Source organism: Phoca vitulina, unplaced genomic scaffold (genome assembly GCF_004348235.1).
Source record: "Phoca vitulina isolate PV1807 unplaced genomic scaffold, GSC_HSeal_1.0 scaffold6, whole genome shotgun sequence".
NCBI classification, from domain to species: domain Eukaryota; kingdom Metazoa; phylum Chordata; class Mammalia; order Carnivora; family Phocidae; genus Phoca; species Phoca vitulina.
The window spans coordinates 53,723,524-53,746,566 of NW_022589709.1; the positions used below are offsets into that span (position 1 = coordinate 53,723,524).

The 23,043-nt window shown below is 38.7% G+C and overlaps 1 protein-coding gene and 1 pseudogene across 2 annotated transcripts; both read right to left on the reverse strand.

Annotated features, from left to right (window-relative positions):
• Positions 1–5,129: 5,129 nt before the first annotated feature.
• Positions 5,130–13,448, reverse strand: BTF3 (basic transcription factor 3). 2 transcript variants are annotated; one of them, XM_032404229.1, is made up of 6 exons: positions 13,079–13,440; positions 12,663–12,731; positions 8,965–9,078; positions 8,438–8,639; positions 7,110–7,166; positions 5,130–6,239 (listed from the first exon to the last, which is right to left on the reverse strand). In XM_032404229.1, exons 1-6 carry the CDS (start codon positions 13,208–13,210, stop codon positions 6,193–6,195), a joined length of 621 nt encoding a protein of 206 aa, XP_032260120.1. In that variant the 5' UTR covers positions 13,211–13,440; the 3' UTR covers positions 5,130–6,192. The 2 variants fall into 2 exon arrangements, with proteins under 2 accessions (XP_032260120.1, XP_032260122.1); XM_032404231.1 differs by having other exon boundaries at positions 5,564–6,239; positions 13,317–13,448.
• A 1,385-nt stretch (positions 13,449–14,833) lies between these two features.
• LOC116632020 lies at positions 14,834–20,601 on the reverse strand (annotated as a pseudogene).
• Positions 20,602–23,043: the final 2,442 nt, after the last annotated feature.

The following is a 23,043-nucleotide window of genomic DNA, read 5'->3' on the forward strand; positions in this document are numbered from 1 at the left end:
AATATCTTATTGGATATTTGCTAATATCTTCTTCCATTCATTAGGTTGCTTTTTTGTTTTATTGATGGTTTCCTTCATTGTGTAAAAGCTTTTCATTTTGGTGTAGTTCCAATAGTTTATTTTTGCTTTTGTTTCCCTTGCCTCAGAAGACATATCTAGAAAAATGTTTCTATGCCCCATGTCAAAGAAATTACTGCCCATGTTTTCTTCTAGAGGTCTCATGGTTTCAGGTCTCACATTTGATGGTCTCTAATCCATTTTGAGTTTATTCTCTGTATGATGTAAAAACAAAGTGGTCTAGTTTCATTCTTTTGCATGTAGCTGTCCAGGTTTCCCAGCACCATGTGATGAAGAGACTGTCTTCTCCCCATTGTATATTCTTGCCTCCTTTGTTGTAGATTAACCATATGAGTGTGGGTTTATTTGTGGGCTCTCTATTCTGTTCCATTGATCTATGTGTCTATTTTTTTAAATTTTTTTATTGTTATGTTAATCCCCATACATTACATCATTAGTTTTAGATGTAGTGTTCCATGATTCATTGTTTGTGCATAACACCCAGTGCTCCATGCAGAACGTGCCCTCTATAATACCCATCACCAGGCTAACCCATCCTCCCACCCCCCTCACCTCTAGAACCCTCAGTTTGTTTTTCAGAGTCCATCGTCTCTCATGGTTCGTCTACCCCTCCGATTTCCCCCCCTTCATTCTTCCCCTCCTGGTATCTTCTTTTTTTTTTTTCTTAACATATATTGCATTATTTGTTTCATAGGTACAGATCTGAGATTCAACAGTCTTGCACAATTCACAGCGCTTACCAGAGCACATACCCTCCCCAGTGTCTATCACCCAGTCACCCCATCCCTCCCACCCCACCCCCCACTCCAGCAACCCTCAGTTTGTTTCCTGAGATTAAGAATTCCTCATATCAGTGAGGTCATATGATACATGTCTTTCTCTGTTTGACTTATTTCGCTCAGCATAATACCCTCCAGTTCCATCCACGTCGTTGCAAATGGCAAGATCTCATTCCTTTTGATGGCTGCATAATTTATCTGTGTCTATTTTTGTGTCAGTACCATATTGTTTTGATTACTATAGCTTTGTAGTATATCTTGAAATCGGATTTTGATGCTTCCAGCTTTGTTCTTCTTTCTCAAAATTGCTTTGGCTTAATTGAAGTTTTGGGTTTTTTAAAAAACTTTTATTTATTTATTTATTTTGAGAGAGAGAGTGAGAGTGCAGCTGGAGCGACAGGGGCTGAGGGAGAGAGAGAATCTCAAACAGACTCCCTGTTGAGAGAAGATCCTGAAGCAGGGCTTGACCTGGGGCTTGATCTCACCACCCTGAGATCATGACCTGAGCCGAAATCAAGAGTCAGGCACTTAAAACTGATTGAAACACCCGGGTTCCCTGCTTAATTGATGTTGTTTTTTTTTAAAGATTTATTTATTCATTTAAGAGAGAGAGCACACGCATGAGCAGGGGGAGGGGCAGAGGGAGAGGGGGAAGCAGACTCCCCACAGAGGGGAGATACCATGTGGGTCTCGATCCTAAGACCCTGAGATCATAACCAGAGCCAAAACCAAAAATCGGATGCCTGACTGAGGCACCCAGATGCCCGTAATTCATGTTTTAATGAGTTCTTGGAGTAGATACCCTTACATTTCAACTACATAAATTAATTTATACTTAGAAACCTTCCTAAGGATATTTACATTCAGGATTAAGCAATCCTATCATTTCCAGTAGTTTGCATATTTAAAGTAGGTGAGTTCTCTAGCTAAGAAGCAAATACAGTCAGATTTGCAGTTTAACAAAGGAAATAATCTTGGTGGGCAACTCTTGTCTGATACCAGATTTCTTTGGAAATTTTGGTAAAGATCAAAGAAAAGCCTTTTGAACACTTTGTCTCTCAAAGATTTTTTTACTTAACCTTTGCTCCTTCTCCACCACTCTCCTCTCTGCCTCCCACAGTGCTCTCTATGGTAGTTTAGCACTGCAGCAAGCCCCATCACTTTATAATCTGGCAAGGGTGGATTATTCTAAAATCATGGTGGTAGATACAATTCTAATACCTCATGGCCCCAGTCACTATGTGAAAGACTTACCAGAAATATTGTACACTTGGGGCGCCTCGGTGGCTCAATCGTTAAGCGTCTGCCTCCCGCTGAGGTCATGATCCCAGGGTCCTGGGATGGAGCCCCGCATCAGGCTCCCTGCTTGGCGGGAAGCCTGCTTCTCCCTCTCCCACTCCCCCTGCTTGTGTTCCCTCTCTCGCTGTGTCTCTCTCTGTCAAATAAATAAATAAAATCTTTAAAAAATATATATTGTACACTTAATAGACCATTTCCTGCCTTTTGTCTGGTCATTATGGAAGGTAGAAAGAGAAAAGCTTCCTAGGGGTTGCATGTTACCTAACGATGCATTGACAACAAAAGGCTAAAAGTATAATTGGATCCTTGTCTTCTTGCTAACTGACAATTAGCAAATACTGATTCTCTTCCCGGCTTATTGAACATGCAAACTCATATGGACCCTCCCTTATTTATGTAGTGTGTCAGTATGTTTATTTTCAGACTGATGGAGAGAGGTAGTACTCTTCTTGGCTTTTCAAAGTACAAATTCTTTCACTCAAACATGTAGAATCTTTAATAGAGATCTGCAATTTTCCACTTGGACAGCTTTCACTAATATTTTTAAGATCCAAAGGGCTATTTCTTTTCCAATAGCATCTTTTCCAGTCCACCTTGACATTTTAAGTTAGGTTTTAAAAATAAACAGCATTGGGCACCTGGGTGGCTCAGTTGGTTAAGCGACTGCCTTCGGCTCAGGTCATGATCCTGGAGTCCCAGGATCAAGTCCCGCATCGGGCTCCCTGCTCAGCAGGGAGTCTGCTTCTCCCTCTGACCCTCCCCCCTTTCATGTGCGCTCTCTCTCTCTCATTCTCTCCCTCAAATAAATAAATAAAATCTTTTTAAAAAAATTAAAAAAATAAAAATAAACAGCATTGTCTAGTTTTACAGTGCTCGAAGTGTTCAGGCTGGAGATGTGATACTGTTTTCTTTGCTGACTGGGCCTGCATTCCCAGAACTTGCTGCAGAAATGGCATTCAAGACTGTGTTGATTGGAGTGATGAAAATTTGTGTGACTAGAAGACTTTTCTAATCATTGTTTTTGGAAAAGCTAAAAACTGTTACGTTACCTTAAGACTTCGCTCCAAAAAAAAATTAACATATGTATCTTATTGGGGAGAGAGGAGCCTCCTGAAGCATGAATTCAGTGTTATGGAATGGAGAAAAGTCTGATTAGTAGAAATCAGACCCAACCTTTGGGGACCTTCAGGGACCTTCAGCCCATTTCTAAACGTGTTTCCAAATTTTAGAATGTAGTTTTCTGTCCTGTGTACCACAGGGTTATTATGGGGATGACACATGTGTACTTTAGTTCAATTATTCCTACAAATAAAAGGTATTTATCCTAAGAGTTCTCAGATCAAAATTTGACATCTATCTCTTCATTAGCATAGGCCTGGTTCAGAATCAGCTGAAAGCTAGTTTGGCCCAGGGCTAGCCTTAAAAGTAGTGGACAACAGCCAGCATGTAGTGACAACATCCAAAAGATCAACCAGATGAGAATCATCTGCCCTTCTAGTCCACCAGGGCTTGACATTCTTTCTAGTAGTGCCTGAGGTCAAAAGATCAGACCTGGGTTTGAATCTCATACTGCCACACAAGCTGTGTTGACCTGAGACTCACTTCTTGAAGATGGTTTCCTTGTTTGTACAATGTGGCTCTTTGGGGGAGGGGGGAATTATTATGATAACCAATAAGATTATATAAAACGAGTGGTACAGAGCTTAACATATAATAGCCAGAGGGATTGTGGGCGATTAAAGAAAAATTGTAAGGATATGGTGGGTTGTAGTACTGTTCAAAAGTATGTGCTGTCCTGCTCTGAGGGAGTATTAGATTTCCTCAGTCCTCATAGCCATCGGACTGGACTATGTACGTGACTTTTTCTGGCTGATGAAATTTGATTAATGATGTGCATCAATTCCCAACATAAGTGTGCAGAGCCAGCTGGTTGTTTGCCCTCTTTTCCCTGTCCTGAAACTAGCAATGTTCCGATTAGATGCTACCCTTGGAGTAAAGTGGATTCCAGCCACAGGCAAACCACAAACATCAAGTGTGTCAAACAAATCTTTGTAGCAACTAAAATTTTAAGTCATTTGCATCTGTAGCATAACCCTGCTTATCACGATACTGAAGGTATTATAAGAAAAACCTTATTAATCTATGGCCACTAACAACAGACCATTTAAAAAAATAAAACAACAAAAAAACTTTTCTCAAGGTTGGGAGAAAAATCTCTGGATATGGGCAAAACAGGATTAGACCTAGCCGGCTTCTGCTAAAAGCAGCAAGTTGCCCTGTGTAGGACAGGCTTGGAAATCTATTGTACTTCTCTAGTCCCATTCCCATACAGATCTTGGGCAAACACCTGGGAAGGATACTCAAGAGTGGCATTCTTCACATGCCCAAGTCAGCTTGTCACTTTCACCCCAGTATCTTCGGATGAGTTGAGGAAATCTCTAACTTAAAATCTCATCTCCTCAAAGCATGGTCAGTGGACCTGCAATATCAGAATCACCTGGGAGCTTATCAGAAATGCAAACCCACAGGCCCCACTCCAGGCCTTCCCAATCTTCTGCTTTCCTTTAGCCATTCCACTTAGTCGGTTACATACTGGTGACCTTTGTGACTAACAGCTTTAAAAGCCAGCAAATGACCCACCTTCTTCTCACTCTGCCAGGAAGCAGAGTTTCAGGAAGAGGTTGCCAGTCTGGGGCCTGGAGTGATTATGTAGCAGAGCCCAACCAGACCCACTATAGTCGGGAAACATGTACTTTTTCTTTGTAATTTTGTAAACCATTGAGACTGTGAAGTCTTTGTTACTGTAGCAGTGTACTTTAACAAGACTGATACACATCCTTTGAAAACAATACAATGTTAAAATGTGCAAATACTATTTATACAAGTATTTCATTTTTGGTAGCTTACTTACAGTGACTTTAGATAAAGCTGCATAGTACCCTCAGAAGGTACTTGCACACTGTTACGTAAATTTAAAATGAATTCTTATGGCTACAAGTAGAAACTAAGACAATTTTCTTTCTCATTTGCCTCGATGCAGATGACACATATTTTAATTGCCATTTGTAAATTTTTAAGTTACTTCAACATTATGATTGCTAATACAGTTTTTTTTTTTTAAACAGCCTTGTATCTGGGATGATGGAACTGTTCGGTATCCTGATTGGGGTGCAGGCACAAATACTGTGTGTTAAATTTCTTAAAACTGTATACATGTCAACTTTAAGATTTTTTTTTTTTAAAGAGAAAAAACTAGCCCTCTACCACTTTAAATTTAAGATGAGGTGACATTCCTAATACAAACACTAGCTTTTCTCAGGTGTCTTACAGAATATCCTACAAGGAAGAGAGTTAAGAGATTACTTCTACTTTTTTTAGGTAACCTTGAGTTACAACTAGAAAATGGAGCTACAAATCCCTACTTCATAGACTGAGGATTAAATGAGAAAATTAAGTGCAATAATATGTTGAAGGCACTTAGTATATACTTACAATATAGACAATATTAAGAGAAATAAAACCTCTTGCTCACCCACTAAGCAATATTCCATTCTTTAAAATTTATGCCCATTACAAATCACTGAAGCCCTGAGGACTGCTGGAGACAAGTTTTAAAACATGAGAACTTTATACCACCTTTGTTATATTATATGGCCATTTAAAATCTTTAATCAAATTTCATCAATTACCAGCCATATTACATGCCATGATTAGCTTTCTATAAACAACTTTGCTTTCTGTGTACAAATCAGTGTCAATGAAATAAAAAATAAAACCATATCCTAGGCAAAGAACTTTATTAACCTTGTTTCAAACTTTATTCCCAGGCTTCTTCAGCTTAACTAGCTGCAAAGAATGAATTGTGTATAAGCAAAAACTGAAAAGAGCTGCAGTGTCCAAGGGGCTTGGGCTTAAAAATATTAGAGATCTAGATTTTATCAGATCCACGAACAAAATTTTAAAAAGCAGTCATAATATAAAATAGCAGCTCCCAGTAACTTCTTCAAGTTTTATGTTCTTCAGAAGTTGACTCAATTCAGTTTGCTTCATTCTTGGAAGCTTCATCAAAATTCTCCACAAGATCTAGAAAAAAAAGACAGAAATTTTGAAAAAACCCAAATCTACAAATGATCAGATTCTAAAAAGAGATTAAAAATGCTCTCAAAATATATCCTACAGTTAAAATCAGGATATACGTTTAAATACTTTATTTCCAATGAGACCACTACCCATTTGGCACACTTTCAAGTGTACATTTTGGCATGTAATTAAAACAAGGGAAGAAGGGAAATTCATTAATCTGCTGATGACATAAATACTATGCTTAAAAAATATATACATGCCCTCCCTAGTTCCATTTCACCCCAAGAATTAAAATTAAGCAATATTAATATATTAGTAAACATAGGAGTCAGAACCAAAGAACACCATCACAAACAATATGAAGTTTTCCTGGATTCCAAAAAGACACCTGTCTATGCAAAGTGGAAATATTTCAGTCCAGTGATTCTCCTGCTCAATAAACATGTTCTACAACAAAATTATCAAGTAACAGCTAACAGAGAAAAATCCCTCCTGATTGCCAAGAGTTTTTCTGATTTTAGAATGGTTATACATTTCCCAAGATACCTGAACTTCTCCATGCCTTCTCATCAATTTATTAATCCCTAAGTAGGAAATGGGTCGTTAGTGGTCTACCAGTTATTCTATTTATGTGACAACATACATGCTTGTTCAATATTTGAAGTTTCCAATCAGAAAAAGCCCAGTCTACAAACATAACTCCTAGTTATAATAACACTGCATTATTTTCATTCTAAGCGAGGTTCATGTCTTCCTTTCCTGTCCTTTACCTTATTACCGCTTCCCCCAAGGGAGGCTTTCCTACAGTACAAAGATTTGTTATTCTTCCTTCTAAGATACTCTACGTTGGCCATAAGTGAAGGTTCCTACCTGGAACTTCATCATCATCCTCCTCTCCGGTAGCAAGTGGTGCTTTTCCATCCACAGCTGTGAAAGGGAAATGTATAGGTTACATATTTGTTACATCTTTAATAAACATTAACCAAAAGAACAGATGAAAGGTCAAGTGTTGTTACAACTTACATTCATATGACAACAGTGACATTTGAGATTTCATCCCTAAATACTAATAACAACATGGTAGCCCAATGTATACAAATGAACTGGAATCCTGGGAACAGCCAACAAAACAAATCCCATCCCCATCTTTTCAAACCTTCTGGCCCACCACAGGCCCTGAGGTGGTATGAAAACAATAGAGTGCCCTCAGAGTAGAGGTAAACCCATATACCAAATTATGGGAAGATTTCTTTTGGGAGGCAAAAATTAAGAGACTGTTTTCTCAAATATTGTTGTTTTGTGCATGGCTTATGGGAGATGCTTAACAAACCTTTACTGAAATGAAAATAAAATGATCAAAAAATTAAGTTCCTTTGATTGGTGGTAAGCATCAACTTTCTTTTTAATACACAAGAAAGTGAACTACACTTGAGAGTTGAGACCTCACAGTACTAGTCCTATCAGATTTTCAGTATTTCCAAAGCCTACTTTAGCTCTGAAGGCCTAAGACTTTCTAGAATTTCTTATGCCTCTCACTGTGAAACACACACACACACACACGGAAAAACCCCCAAAACTGTATGTATATAAAATGTCAAAGCAGAAAGAGTGAATGCCTAGAAAAACATGGATGACTAAATAACGGACCATATAATAAGTCTGTCTTTCTTCTACATTGCCATTCTTCAAAATTTTAATCAGAGGACCACAGCATAAAGTAACTATGTCTCTTAATGCACTTACCCAACTACAAGATTTTCTGCCCTGAACAAAATCCTTGTATTATAATTAAAAAGACCCGAATAATGCCAGGCCAATTCTTAAACATTACTGGTAATACCACTTGTAAATATGACTGAAAAAATTTGACAACTTATATTTTAATTCTAAACTTTCAGTTATCAAAAAAGCCCCAAATTAACATTATCATTTCCAGCTCATAAAGGTAAAAATTTTAAATCATTGATCCAAAGCAAGATAGAAAACAAACATTCCACTGAATCAAGTATAATGATCACAGCATACTAGTTAACTTACTAAACACACTAAGAACACCTGGTTAAAGGTTACTGTAAAAATTGGCACTTTTTAGAGGAAAACTGTCATTTCTAAATTTAAAGATATTCCTATCTACTTGAGATCTTAGAAATTTCCTGATAAATCATTAACCCTGGGCAAAACCACTACAGAAAACTCACATTGTTTGGGCAGAGCTTCAGCCAGTCTTCTTAAACTAGTCAGACTGTCTGCACCAAGTTGGTTTAAGATACTGGGTAGCATTTCTGTCAGCTGCTTTGTCTCAGCATGGCCTGTAATGGTGAAAGTGTTCGCTGCCAGTGATGCCTGAACTTTGGGGTTGTTAAAGTGGATCACTGTTCCTTGGTTTGTGAACATATTCACCTACAAAGAAAAAAAAAGTAATTAGCAACACCCACCAAAATTCTTTAAAAACCAAACATTCTATTAAGGAAAAGCCCAAGGCTGGCTAACTAATCCACTATTTCACTGTGAAGCACAAATGATATTTTGCCTGGAATGGAAAGTGCAATCTAATCTCTTTCAGACTTAGCACTCCCTAATATTCACTAGTGGAATAGAAATCTATTTTAGAGGGATATGAAATTCTCTGTTGGGAGAAAAATAAATAAAAAATAAATAATGCATGACCACTGAAGCTTTTTCCAACCAAAACTTGTTTTATAAAGAAATAAAATTTGACACTTACTTCTTCAATACCAGAGATATTGTTTACCCCTAACTTCTTTAAGGAGAACTGAAGTTTTTTATCATCTGCTGTAGCTGTCCTATGAACCACCTTCTTCTTTCGGCGAGCAGTTCCCTAGAGTGAGGAGAAAAGAAAACACACACATATATATACCATAACAACCGACATTTTCAAACGGAAAGTTTCTAATTCCTTTCTGACCTTTGGATCTGTTCAAGAAAATTACCATAAGCACAAACTTTTAGGCAGCAAGCAGGAAATGATGGAAGCAGGAAGAGGTTAACAAAGGATTTGTCTATAAATCCTTAATAACTTCTAAGCTTCTAATTTTGTCATATATAAAAGAATATCTTCAAAGTCCTATTTTTTTTTTTTAGATTATTTGCTCTAGAAGTGATCAAAGAGGTGGCATGTATCAACCTAAATTAACCCTCATTTAGAAGTTCCATGTCCAGAACTATTAACCTTTTCTGTTTTTAATTAATGAAAAATCAACATTCATTAATATTCACAGGCAAGACAGTGTATGGACACATTCAAATGAGTCTATATAAACTTCTTTAATACCTAAGAATAAAATCTTGGAAGTTCTTATCTTAACCCAGAAGGCCTCTACATGATCTGCCCCAACCCTACTATGCTGTTCTTGACCACATCTACCACACACACATTCTCATCCTTAGCCAAATAAACCTCCTCACAGTTCCTTCAACAGGCCAAAAAGAGCCTTTGCACATACTATTCCTTTCTTCCCCTACCATCTGCACTGGTTCCCTCCCTTACTACAGATCTCTATTCTATGTCACCGTTATCAGTGGCCTTTCCCAACCACCCTATGTAAAAAAGCAACTCCTACAGTCATCATCTATCTATCCAGGTTTATTTTTTTTTCGTAACAATCATAAATGTATTTTATTGTTTGTTTCCCCTCAGTAGAACGTAACCTCCTCAAGAGCTTCCATTCTGTTTACTATGAACAGTATTGAGAACAGTATCTGGCTCACTGAAGGCACTCAGTAACTTGAATGAATGAATACAGGCTTCAGGAAAACTTGTGGCCTCTTGTACATATATACCAAGTTTCCAATCTCCCCCTTCTCAAATATATCCCATAAACTTTCAAAACTAAGCAAATGTGACTCATTTTCTGCTTAACACTCTTTAATAAACACTCTCAAGAACTTTTTTATGTGTAGATTAAGCCCTTTACATGATACATAAGGCTCTTTACCTACTTCAATATACCCCAACCTACACACCAATTCCTATTTGTCCTTTAAAACCCTGTTCAAACCATTACCTCTTTTGTGTCTTCCCTAAACTCTGCAATAAACTGCCCCCAAGCAAAATCATTCCCATCTCTGTATTTCAAAAATGCTTCTACTGCACTATGTATATTACACTATGAAAACAGATTAAAAAAAAAAAATCTCCCCTACTAGTGTTAAAGTCCCCTTAGGGACCATAAATTTCTTAAATTTCATATTCTCAGGCCTGAGCACAGTTAAAGTCTTAAGTAAATGATAGCTGAACTGAATAACGTATCAAAAGCTACAAAAAATACTGGCTACCAACTCCCCAAAAAACCTTTAAGAATAAAAATCACTTTGATGTCATGTTTGAGGTCATATAGAGTCTGGTTTTCAAAGAATTCTCCTAAAAGACATTCTAAATGATTACTATAAGATTCTAAAAACAAAACCGACACACCTTCTATAGGTTCTATACAATTCACATCTATAGAGTTCAATTTTTACTGATACAATTTATATCAATGCTCTGATCGGATACTGAATAAAGCACTTTTATACTATTTACCTGAAAGTACCTAACACAGATTTCTCTAAGGCAAAACTAACTCACTAAATTTCATTCCATAATAAAGAAGTTTTTTAAAAATGAAATTATTTCCTTATTACAATGACATTAGTATTTCCTATGTTAACTAAACGAAGTTCAATCCTACATCAGCCTTAAGAACCTAAAAAACCTAGGCTTTCCTTGCCTAGAAATTTGTTTCTAATAGCTAAAGACTAATGATCAGAGTAACAAAAGAAAGCACACAAACACATTATTCAAAATATTTCTTGTGAAACCTGTACTAAATGATAGTTAAAAACACCAATATAAGAACATCGAAACACTGACCACAAAGGATAATGAGTTTTTCTGGGACCTGAAGGCCACACCTAGCTTTTAACAATTGCTAAGAACAAGAAACACCTACTATTTGTTAATGAGCAGGTGCAGATCCTGAATACTATTAGCCTCAGGAAAGAAAAAAGGATCACTATATATTCATTGTTGACAAAGTCCAGTAATTTAACAGATGCACATCTCATTATTTAAGCCTACATGCAACTTTTGGCTATTTCACAGAAGATTCTACTTGAAGGCAAATGCTTAAAATTGGGAAAACTAATAGGTAATAAACTTGTCCTAGGGAAGCTTTACAAGTTTTACCAAGTAAAGACATGCTCTGTTCCAACAGGCTACCACACCTTGTTAAATACTAGGAATGTGCTAACACAATGCAAAATATAAGTAGACCTCTGTCTAGAGCGGACTTCTGATTTAAATAACTTACTCAGAAAACAATCTAAAACTTCCAAGTTCAAAAAAGAGTACTCTTGAAGATCAGTGTCCAGCAGAAAAAACCAATTAGCCAAAAACTTACCTAAAAACCTATGATCATTCTCATTCTCTCAGTTTTAGCATATTAACAAAGTCAAAATTGAAAGATACCTGCTTAAGTAATATTTTCAAATCCATAGTCACTGCTCTTAAATTCTGTGATGTACCTCTAACATAGGTATCTTCCAAATAGCGTAGAAAATATACAACTACTCTGAATTCCATTTAAGAAAGCATTACAGAAAGGTCTTAATTTACGAGAGACAAACTTCTAAGTATTAAGTACAACAATTACCCAGAACCTTACATTACATTATAAACTACAGTTCAAAAGACAGGTGGAACTCAAGTTCAGAGTCAACATAGTTATTTATTTATTTATTTTTTTTTTTTTTTTAAAGATTTTTATTTATTTATTTGACAGAGAGAGACACAGCGAGAGCAGGAACACAAGCAGGGAGAGTGGGAGAGGGAGAAGCAGGCTTCCCGCTGAGCAGGGAGCCAGATGCGGGGCTCGATCCCAGGACCCTGAGATCATGACCTGAGCCGAAGGCAGACGCTTAACGACTGAGCCACCCAGGCGCCCCTCAACATAGTTATTTAAAAAAAAAAAAAAAGAAAGTAAAGCACTGAGTGTATACAACTTAGGCCAAACAAGTTAGGAGTATGATGTCCACAATGATTACCTAACCAAAATGACACATTTTCTTACTATCTAAACCAGGAAACACTTTTGTTCTACTAAAACACTGTAACACTGAAAACATATTTACACAGAAGTAATGTTTATTAAGTTCCCTTTTTCATCTAGACTCACTTTTTTCTTTTAATCTACAACATGCACGTCCCACTGATACTCTATTGTACATCATTTAACCCCGCCTCCTCCTCCCCCACCCCCGCTTTGCTAGCTCTATGAAATGCCCTCTAGAGACAGTGACAAGCCAATAATACAAGAAAAGCAAATCCAAAAACCAAAAAAACCAAAACCAAAAAACAACCCCCCCAAAAAACCACCCCAAACCTTTAAACTTCAAAAAGCCCAAAAAACTATTAAAACTTACTTTCCCACCAATGCGCACTTGTGCTTGCAGTTTGGCGAGTTTCTCCTGGTTCATGATAGTTTCTTTCATCTAGAAAAACAGGAAACCCTCAGCGAGGAAAGGTCTGGTTCACTCTAGCATTCCACGTTCGTTATTTCCCAAGACACCAGCAAAGAAAAAAATATCCTAAACAGGCCGAGGCCTGAATCCCCAATCCACCCCGCAAAGCTCCCAATTTCAGTTTTGAGGGAGCGTAAAGAACACCCATCTTCCTACCCCCCCCCCCCCACCCCCCCCCCCCCCCGCCCTTACAGGCCCAAGAAAAGGGCTCTAACCCACGCGTGGTCAGCACCCCCCACCCCCGGCCCTGGCCCGGCCTCGGCCTAGCCAGGGCCTGCCCGGCCCGGCCCGGCCACTCTCCGCAAGCCTCGCGGTACCTGAGGCTCCTGTCCTCGGGTTCCGCCGCGAGGTGGAGGAAGAGACGGCGTCGCCTCGCCCCCAGGGCAGCCGCCCCTGGCTCGACCTCGCCCCCGAGAGTCAGCCTGAGTGGGTACGCCTGTCCGTCGCATCGCCTTCCTCTCCTCAGCCCTGTCCCTCCCTGTCTCGCTCCTTCCGGGCACTTCCCGCCCCCGTTCCCGTCCTCCTCCCACGCCGGCGTCCAAAGCCTTTTTGTACCTTGTTGGAGCGGAAATGGGACCGCGCGGGGGAATAGGGTTGGCGCTCAGGGGGTCTCAGGCGGACCAGCTGAGATTAGGAGCACACACGCGGGGACGCAAGATGGCAGCTAGAGGGAGGCCGGAAGTGATGTAACGCTGCTTCCTGCAAAAGTCAGGAAACGGACTTTGCCGCGAGCTCAGTGCTTCGCTGCGCACGCGCGACCTAAGGCCGCCGCGTTTATGATTGTTGCGCAGGCACGATTCTCATCGAGCGCGGGCTGGTTTAGGACTTTACGAGGGACTCTGTGCTGGCGGTACCGCGTGTAGTCCTGGGAAAGACCTTAGAGGAGCCAGAAAGAACGGTTCTTTGCAGTTAGGGTTGAGTAAGTCGACCCTGAACCCCAAATTCTTTACCCTCAGAAGAAAGGGCAATTTACGTTTGCGGAAACGCTTCGGCGCCCAGCCTGTGCTCATCTCTTTACTCGCTCTCCCTCGCTGTTTGGTGTAGATTGGAGCAATCATCTGGATGTTTTAGAATTTCCTCTCCGGCCCGAATCAGCCTTTACCAAGACATTTTGTCAAAACTTTGTCGAAGTAAACTAATTTTACCTTCCAGGATGAGGTGGTTTGGTGGGTTGCAGGACCGTGGTTCACAATTTCTGGCGAGCGTGTTCAGAATGTATCCCAGAGGCCCACTTCTTAAAAGGGGTTCAGTCCGACTAGGGATGGAACCCGGTAATCTGAATTTCAGCAAGCGTAGCAGGTACCACCTCAGACCCCTGTACTTAATTACCTTACTTCTCTTGTTTCTTTAACAGACAAAAAATTGACTCCTTGATATTAATTGGCACGGATTTTACAATTTGTAATTCACAGTTGAACAAACTTTGTTCCTTAATTCGGTAATGCACTCAAAGGAGAATCTGTGCCTGGTGTGTTTAGAGAGGCTAAATTTTCTAAATGGTAGGGCAAGCTTTAAGACAAGCTTTAAATCAGAATGCTATCTGGTCAGCCTTTTTGTGGTCATAGCTATGAAAAGCTTTTGCAGATTCAAAAATGAGTCCGAAATCTCGAGAAAATACAATTTATATAGAAAGGAAACATGTAGGTGCCGATTTCTCTCCAGTTAAGATTAATCTTTTTGTTTTTGAATACTTTTCACGTGTAAATTTGTTAAAATGTGATGTCTCTAAGAAAATAGTGAGGACAGCTGTATTGCTTTTTAGGGTAATTGTAGCGGTTGATAATTTTCTTAAACAATGTTGCTCCTCTTAAATATGAGTCAAATTTAGTACAGAAAAAGATGAACTATTACGCTACTGTAAAGGTCAAAATGTGCCAACATTCAATGCTATAGAAATATTACAAAATACATAGAAATACTCCCCTTTTTGACAGTATGTCTTTGTTCAGGAACACATTTCCCCCCCTTCCATGTTATACTGAGGGCTTTTGAAACTTTTTAGTCATATAATGTTTTTTGATCATTTACATAAACACCGCACTCTTCCACCTACCTGCCACCTGATTGACCTTTTATATGCCTGTTTTCCGGAAATATCCCAGGTTTTTATTTTCCTTGGTTCCCACTTTTCTGTCTTGTTCTTTTCTAATTTTTAAGACTTGCATTATGTTGAAAATCATGACAGGTGCCCTAATAGTAAGAAAAGAAAATTTTGATTTTTGACTTCTGCTATATTTTGTGAATGGTTAGGAAATTCACATTCTGGGGGCGCCTGGATGGCTCAGTCGGTTAAGTGGCTGCTTTCTTCTCCCTTATGATCTTGATCCTGGGAATCAGCTCCTTGCTCAGCGGGGAGTCTGCTTCTCCCTCTCCCTCTGCCTGTCGCTCCCCCTGCTTGTGCTCTCTCTGTCAAATAAATAAATAAAATCTTTAAAAAAAAGGAAATTCAGATTCTGCTAATATTTACATACCAGTCTTTTAAAAAACTAACTGAAGGGATTTTTTTGAACTCCAAAAAAAGTTACTAAGTTGCTATCTTAGCTCAGTGATGACAAAAGAATAATTTATAATATCTATGGCAAATAAGAATTACTAGCTCCCACACTTAACTCCTTAGCTTGAGCAAGCCAAAGGATTCAACATGACCTCTGTTAATAGAGTAGGCAAGAAAGGGGAAATCTGTTTGTCTCCTTGGTTTATAGTTTATGGTCTAATCAAAGTCCATGAATTGTTTTCACCTCTCAGTTGGACTTGCGTTGGCTTCAGCATGAACTAAAATACGTACTTGGTATAATGTTTATTAAGAGCTCATTTTGACCCAAAGACGGTATTGGAAATCACTGAGGATAAATGTTCACATGGTTTTAGTTGATTTGTGATCTGGCCCTTAACTGTTAGCCACAATGGACCTTTTGTTTGTTTCTAAACCTCCTTGAACTTCTAATACCCCTACCTTTGTCAGGTTAGTGCCTACAACTCAGGTAGCTTTTGGTTTAAATGTCTCAGAAAAGCGTTTTCTGACACCCTCAACCCCATTAAGTTACATCCATCATTGTTATTTTTAGTTGTGGTACTTTATTAAATGCAAAATGATAGCTTGATAATTTTGTTGAGTTAATGGAGAATTGAACTAGGAGTCTTTTTTTTTTTTTTAAAGATTTTATTTATTTGACAGAGAGAGACACAGTGAGAGAGGGAACACAAGCAAGGGGAGTGGAAGAGGGAGAAGCAGGCTTCCCACGGAGCAGGGAGCCCGATGAGGGGCTCGATCCCAGGATCCTGGGATCATGACCTGAGCCGAAGGCAGACGCTTAACAGCTGAGCCACCCAGATGCCCCTGAACTAGGAGTCTTAGTTTCTACTAGGTTGATGTTGAGTGTTGGCTTTTTGACAGTTGGATCCTCACAGAAATTTTATGAGGTAGGTTCTTCCCATATTACTTCTTGTGTTACTGGCCATCTAACTAAAGCATAGAGAGTTAAGGTGTGAAGATTGACACTACCTCATCTACCCTCCATCTACTCTACCATCCCTATATATCTGAACTATAAATTTTGTCTTCCTTCCTGTTACACACAGAAGAAATAGTCCCTCTACTTGTACTTTTCTGTATTTCATTCAGGACCTTGATTCTTCTGTTACAGGCTTCCTGTATCTGTTTTCCCCCTAGGTCATTCTACCAGTACACTAAGCCTCAGTATCAGGTATCTCAAAAGAGAAGAAAACGAAAAACTTTTTTTGACTTCTGTTCCCCTCCAGCCACTACTTAATTTTTGTGTTTCCTTTTATAGCAAAATCTCTGCAAAGAATTGTCTAAACCTCCATCTTGACAAATCCAAAAGGTAAATTCTTAGTTCTCTTTTAGCCTTTAGGTGCCATTTGACACACTTGGCCTCTTCCACATTTTTGAAATATTTTCTTCTCTAGGCTCCAAGAACATCTCACTTCCTGGTTTCCTGGCAGCCCAGTCTACTTTGCTTTATCTTATTTCTCTGACTTCTAAATATTAGAATTGCTTACATTTTAGTCCTATATTCTTTTCTACCTATACTCTTCCTAAGTGTTTTCATCCAATCCCATGGCTTTAAATGTCATCTTTATTTTGATGAGTCCCAAAATTATAATGCCAACCCTAACTTTTTGAATACCAGACTGAATATCCTTCTTACATTATTGTGGAAAACTTCAAGTGCACAGGAGCACAAATAGTATAATGAACCTCCATAGACTCACTACATAGCATCAACAGTTATTAAATTAGTACATATGTACTCAGCTTTTTTTCATTCAATCTTGAGAATTTTATTTCAGAAAACTTATATAAGGTCATTCTGGAAGAAAGATATAGAAAGTCGAGTGCTGGGGAACGGAGGAAGAGGAGCAGACAAGGTTTTTTTGGTTTGTTTTGCGGAGAACCCTGGTCGAGAAGCAGTTGTATGAAGATGGGGAAAGAAGAGTGTGCTAAAGTATGCTTAAAAGGGGAAGATTAACTGACGTCACAGGGATAATCCAAAGCATCTTTTTTTTTAAAAGCTTATTTATTTTTCTTAGTAATCTCTATACCCAACGTGAGGCTCAAACTCAAGACCCTGAGACCCAGGGATCAAGAGTTGCATGCTCCTCTGACTGAGCCAGTCAGGTGCCCCGAAAACGTCTTTTAAAATCTCAGTCACCTAATATATTCTGTATTTCTGAGACCAGAGTGGAATCAAGGAGGTTAACAACTTTTTTATAATTAAAAAAAAAAAAAAAGCTTTAAATGTTTAATTGGTGGGGGAAAAACCCACTGAAAATAAGTTGCTCTTAGAATATACATTGTCTGCAGTCAGGCAGGGATGATAAATGGATAGGAAGATCCTGGAGTGTCATGAAAGCAAACCATGGAAGTCTATATTACCCAAATTTTGCTGATCATCTATTTAGCATGCAGTTTATTATCTTAACCACACTAAAATATTTTTTTTGTTGTTTTTTTTGTTTGTTTTTTTTTTTGGACTCGATCTCAGGACTCCAGGATCACGACCTGAGCCGAAGGCAGTCGCCCAACCAACTGAGCCACCCAGGCGCCCCACACTAAAGTATTTTTAAGGGCTTTCATAGCTATGTAATCCTCCCCAATCCTATTGTCTTCATAAAGTCTTTCAAATTGCTTAAGATAATAAACTTAACACTTAATAGAGGCCAGTTTTCTTTCATATTATCTTGCCATGACTGCTATTCTTTATTAGTTGAAATTCAGTTTTTCTGTATTTATATGCTAAGAGTTCAGTATGTGCCTTCTCGTAAACAGGATAAATCAAAGTGAGAATTGTATCTTACACTCTAGTAGAAGCAAATGCTGCAGTGACAGTGGGTCAATATGGCTGATGGAGTTTGTTGCTCTAGGTTCAGTATTTTCGTGTTAAAACCGATAGGGCAACAAGAGGAAGAGGACTGACAAACTGGTAAACTTTAGTTGCTTTAGTGCGTTTGTGGAGTTTTATAAGGATAGGAGAGGTCTTGGCATATAAAGAACAGAGGAATATAAAGAACTTCAAGGAAACTAAATCAGATCCTGCAGAAAAATGTATATACTGGTTTATTTGTAGGTCTTTTAAGTGACTGGAAAATACTCTCAAGATAGTAATATAAATTTGACGTCCTTTTTAATATTTGCTAACTTTGCCAACACCCAACAGCCTTGTTTGCTTTTCTTGGGAGTCTGAACTTGTATTCTTTGTTTAGAGAACAAGGAAGTTGTAGGAACAAGGCAGGTGATGTAGGAGATTGACACTCTACATTTCATATCATTTTGGAGCTGCAAAGATGAATTTCAGGTCCAAGCGTTTGAAACTTTGGTTTGAGAAGAGGAAATTGATAGCCAGAGGAAAATTAAAGCTCTAAAGGTTTGTCCTGGGGGTGCCTGGGTGGCTTGGTGGGTTAAGCATCAGACTCTGGGTTTTGGCTCAGGTCCTGATCTCAGGGTTCTGGGATCGAGCCCTGCATGGGACTCCATACTCAGTGCAGAGGCAGAGTCTGCTTAAAGATTGTCTATCCTTCTCCTTCTGCCCCTCAGCCCGTGTGTGCACTCTTGTGCACTCTCCCTCTCTCTCAAATAAATAAATCTTAAAAAAAAAAAAAAAGTTTAAAGGTATGTCCTGGAAGTGGGTGGGGCTAATGCAAATTTAGCAAGTAAAAATAAATCATTCGACAATTTGAAGCAGCCTTTCTTGTCAGGCAGAGAATGCCAGCAGGGCTTAAATTTTTCTAGTAGATTTTTAAAAATTATCCTTAAAAGTTAGCTGCTATAATAAAGCACTGTACCAAGTTTATAGAGACAAAGAGTCCAGCCCAACGTCCTCTCTCTGCTTATAAGCTAAGCAACCTCCAGCAAGACTATCTCACAGGGTCCTTAATTCAACCTGATTTTTTTAAATAAAAAAAAGTGGTTTTGCCCTTTCTATTTTAGGTTACATTTAAGTACCTTTAAAGATGTATTGTGCAGTTTATTGGGGGAAATTTTTTTAAAGCTTTTATTTGCTCAAAATAATGTGACTGCAGAAACCAAATCATTTTAAAATTTATGGGATAACTTGGTGACTACCAAATTGTAACTGACTCAATTTCTTGTTTCAGTATTTTATCTTTTCCCCAAGCTCAAATCTAGTGCTAGCCAGGACCATTACGCACCCCCAGGGGTATTTCATTCCATTGGCTGATGGGCTGTCTTAAAGTTTACATCCTTTAGATTTACTGTCAGGACACTCAGTGTTCATTTGTCAGATGCATTACACTGCTGTGTATTACTTTTTATTTTTTGTTCTTTTAAACAAAACAAGTTGTCAGGGTAGAAAATAATTTAAAAGGCCAACATATAATTAGTAACTTCATTTGGTTAATAAAATTGTCCAGATTTCAAACCCAGAGGGCATTTCATTTTGTATATTCCTGTGTCATTTGTCACTGATATAAAAGATTGAAAAAAAATCCAGAAATAATTATTTCATTGTTTGCATTTGGGTGATAGACTCAATATTATTTATTTTTTTTTTTTTTTAAGATTTATTTATTTGGGGGCACCCGGGTGGCTCAGATGGTTGGGCATCTGCCTTCAGCTCAGATCATGATCTCCAGGTCCTGGGATCAGGCCCCATGTCAGGCTTCTGGCTCAGTGGGCAGTCTGTTTCTCCCACTCTCCCTGCTTGTGCTCTCTCTCTCTCTCACTCTCAAATGAATAAATAAAATATTTTTTTAAAAAGAGATTTATTTATTTGACAGAGAGAGAACAAGCAGGTGGAGTGGCAGGCAGAGGCAGAGGGAGAGGGAGAAGCAGGCTCCCCACTGAGCAGAGAGCCTGACATGAGGCTTGATCCCAGGACCCCAGGATCACAACCCCAGCTGAAGGCAGACACTTAACCAACTGAGCCACCTAGGCCCCCCTAGATTCAATATTCTTTTTTTTCAAGTCTTTTAATTTTTTTATTACTCAAAAAAGCTTCATTTTTTTATTTAGCTTTCTGACTCTGCTTGTGCCTTCAACAGTTTCACAGCAATTTTCTGCTCCTCGACAAGGAAAGCATGCTTGATCATCCTGTCACGACCACACTTAGCACACAAGGAACCACCAGAGGCCCTGCTAACATGTTTTTTTGTTTTAGACAACCTCATAAGAACTTTAGGTCTCACAGCACGAACTCCTTGAAGTCGGCCTGGGCACACGCCACATGCAGATTTTGGTGCTTTCCCAACCTTCTTGGTATAAAGGTAAATGATTCTATTACCAGGGGTTTTAGGACAGCCTAGTTTTGTTAGAGGCTGTATTGTAGGACAGCCTATGATGGTAGGTCAAATGCTGGACCATCCTGAATGCTTATGATTGCTGTCCCTGGAAGAGCTAGACTCAGTATTCTTAATATATGGTAGGATGATTACCTTTTTTTTCATTTTTAAAGTTGACATATATGAGACTTCTATTTCATATACGTGTTAGGTTTTGTTAAATTATTTTAAAATTTGAGATAGTGTAGATTAATTTGGGAAGATTTTATATCTTTACTAATTGTTGTATGAGTCTGCATTCAGTTGCAGTAAATAGATCTGGCTATTTTAAGGCGTAGGGATTTAATATAAGGAATTGGTGCTTAGAAAATTACTTAATGGGGGCCCCTGGGTGGCTCAGTTGGTTAAGCGACTGCCTTCGGCTCAGGTCATGATCCTGGAGTCCCGGGATCGAGTCCCACATCAGGCTCCCTGCTCAGCAGGGAGTCTGCTTCTCCCTCTGACCCTCCTCCCTCTCATGCTCTCTGTCTCTCATTCTCTCTCTCGCAAGTAAATAAAAATAAAAAAGAAATTATAGAAAATTACTTAATGGGCTGCAAGAGTGGGCTTTAGCCTAGGCCATCAGAAATGAGTCCCAGGATAATAAGCAAAACTAGACTGTTATGGGAGCTGCTACTACCCATCAAGATGGAGAAACAAGACCCCTTGATTAGAATTATCGATGTTAAGAATAGGCTACTGTAGGGGTGCCTGGGCGGCTCACTTGGTTAAGTGTCCCACTCTTGATTTTGGCTCAGGTCATGATCTTGGGGTTCTGGGATCGAGCCCCACGCTGGGCTGTGCATTCAATAGAGAATCTGCTTGATGATTCTGTCTTCTCCCTTTGCCCGTCCTCCCACTGGTGTTCTCTCTCTCTGTCTCAAATAAATAAATAAATCTTTCAAAAAAAAAAAGGTAGACTACTGTAGCTACAATGTAGGAATCAAGAAGATACTGTATTACTCAGTACCCACAAAGCCAATGACTATGCTCTTGAAAGCTGCTGCAGAAAATACTACTACATTCACCCGCATGCTTGCCGGCCAAAAAACAAAGCAGCAGTAAAAAGGCTTTGGCTTTCCACACCAAATCTTACTTTAATGTACCTAATTGGCAGAAATCATTTACCTCTAGTACACTAGCTGCAAGGGTATCTGGGAAATGTAATTTAAAAAAATCTTTTTTAAGATTATATTTATTCAATTTTGCAGGGGGGGATGGAAGGGAATGAAGAGGGGCAAGCTGACTCTGTGCTGAGCACCAAGTGACCAGCTGGATCTCACAACCCCAGTTCTGACCTGAAGATCTGACCTGAGCCAAAATCAAGATTTGGCTGCTCAACTGACTGAGCCACCCAGGCACCCCAGCAAATGTAGTTTTTAACTTTTCAAGATTTATAGTACAGAGAAGTAAGCTTAAAAAAAGTTTGAATGGATGCTGAGTACCAATCCACCTTATTCAGGAACATAGTGCAACTATTGTTTCAAATATTTTATGTATTTTATTATATATACGTGTATACATATATATATATTATGTAAAGATTTAGTTTTAAGCGATCCCTATACCCAACATGGGGCTCGAACTTAAAACCCCAAGATCAACGGTCACATGCTCTACTGACTGAACTAGCCAGGAACCTATATTTTATGTATTTTAATAGAGAAAAACTTTCTGAAGATCTTGCACATGCTTTGTTAGCTGGATTCCCAGATATATTATAGGTTTTTTTTTATTTTTAATTTTTATTACATGTAGTTGGTATACAATATTTATAGTCTATTTTTAATCTCTTTTATTTAGATATTGCAAGTATCTTTTCCTGGTCTGTCAAATTTGTCTGTACTACCTTTGTTGAATAGAAAAACATTAATTTTTGACCACAGGTGATCCAGCCATCAATTTACAGAAATTTGAAAGACAGAAAAACATGTTAAGTTATTCCACAGAGTACAGGGGCACCTGGCTGGCTCAGTTTGTTGTGCATCTGGCTCTTGGTTTTGGCTCAGTTCATGATCTCATAGGTCATGAGATGGAGCGGCTCAGCAGGAAGTCGGCTTGGGGATTATCTCCCTCTGCCCCTCCCCGCCTAAAATGAATAAATAAATCTTTAAAAAAAAAAAAAGTTAAAATATTATATCACATAATACATTCAACAAAATTCAGATTATGGGAAATGATAGGACAGTTAATGTGATACTTCAAGCAATAAATTTCTGGAAAAAGGGAAAAATGAGAAAGGGGACTCTAGGTAAAAAGATGCCTAAGAGACACATTACAAAAAAAAACAAAGGAAAACAGGCAAAACTACAGTGCATAGGGATGTGTGCCTAGGTGATAACACTGAAAAGGAAGTAATTATAAACATCGGGATAATAGTTATTCTTGGGAGTAGAAAGGAGGTTGTAATTGGAAGGAGCACATGGGCCGTTGCTAGGATGGTGAGCAAGGGTCTATCTTGTGATTTTTGCAGTTTTCTGTATTT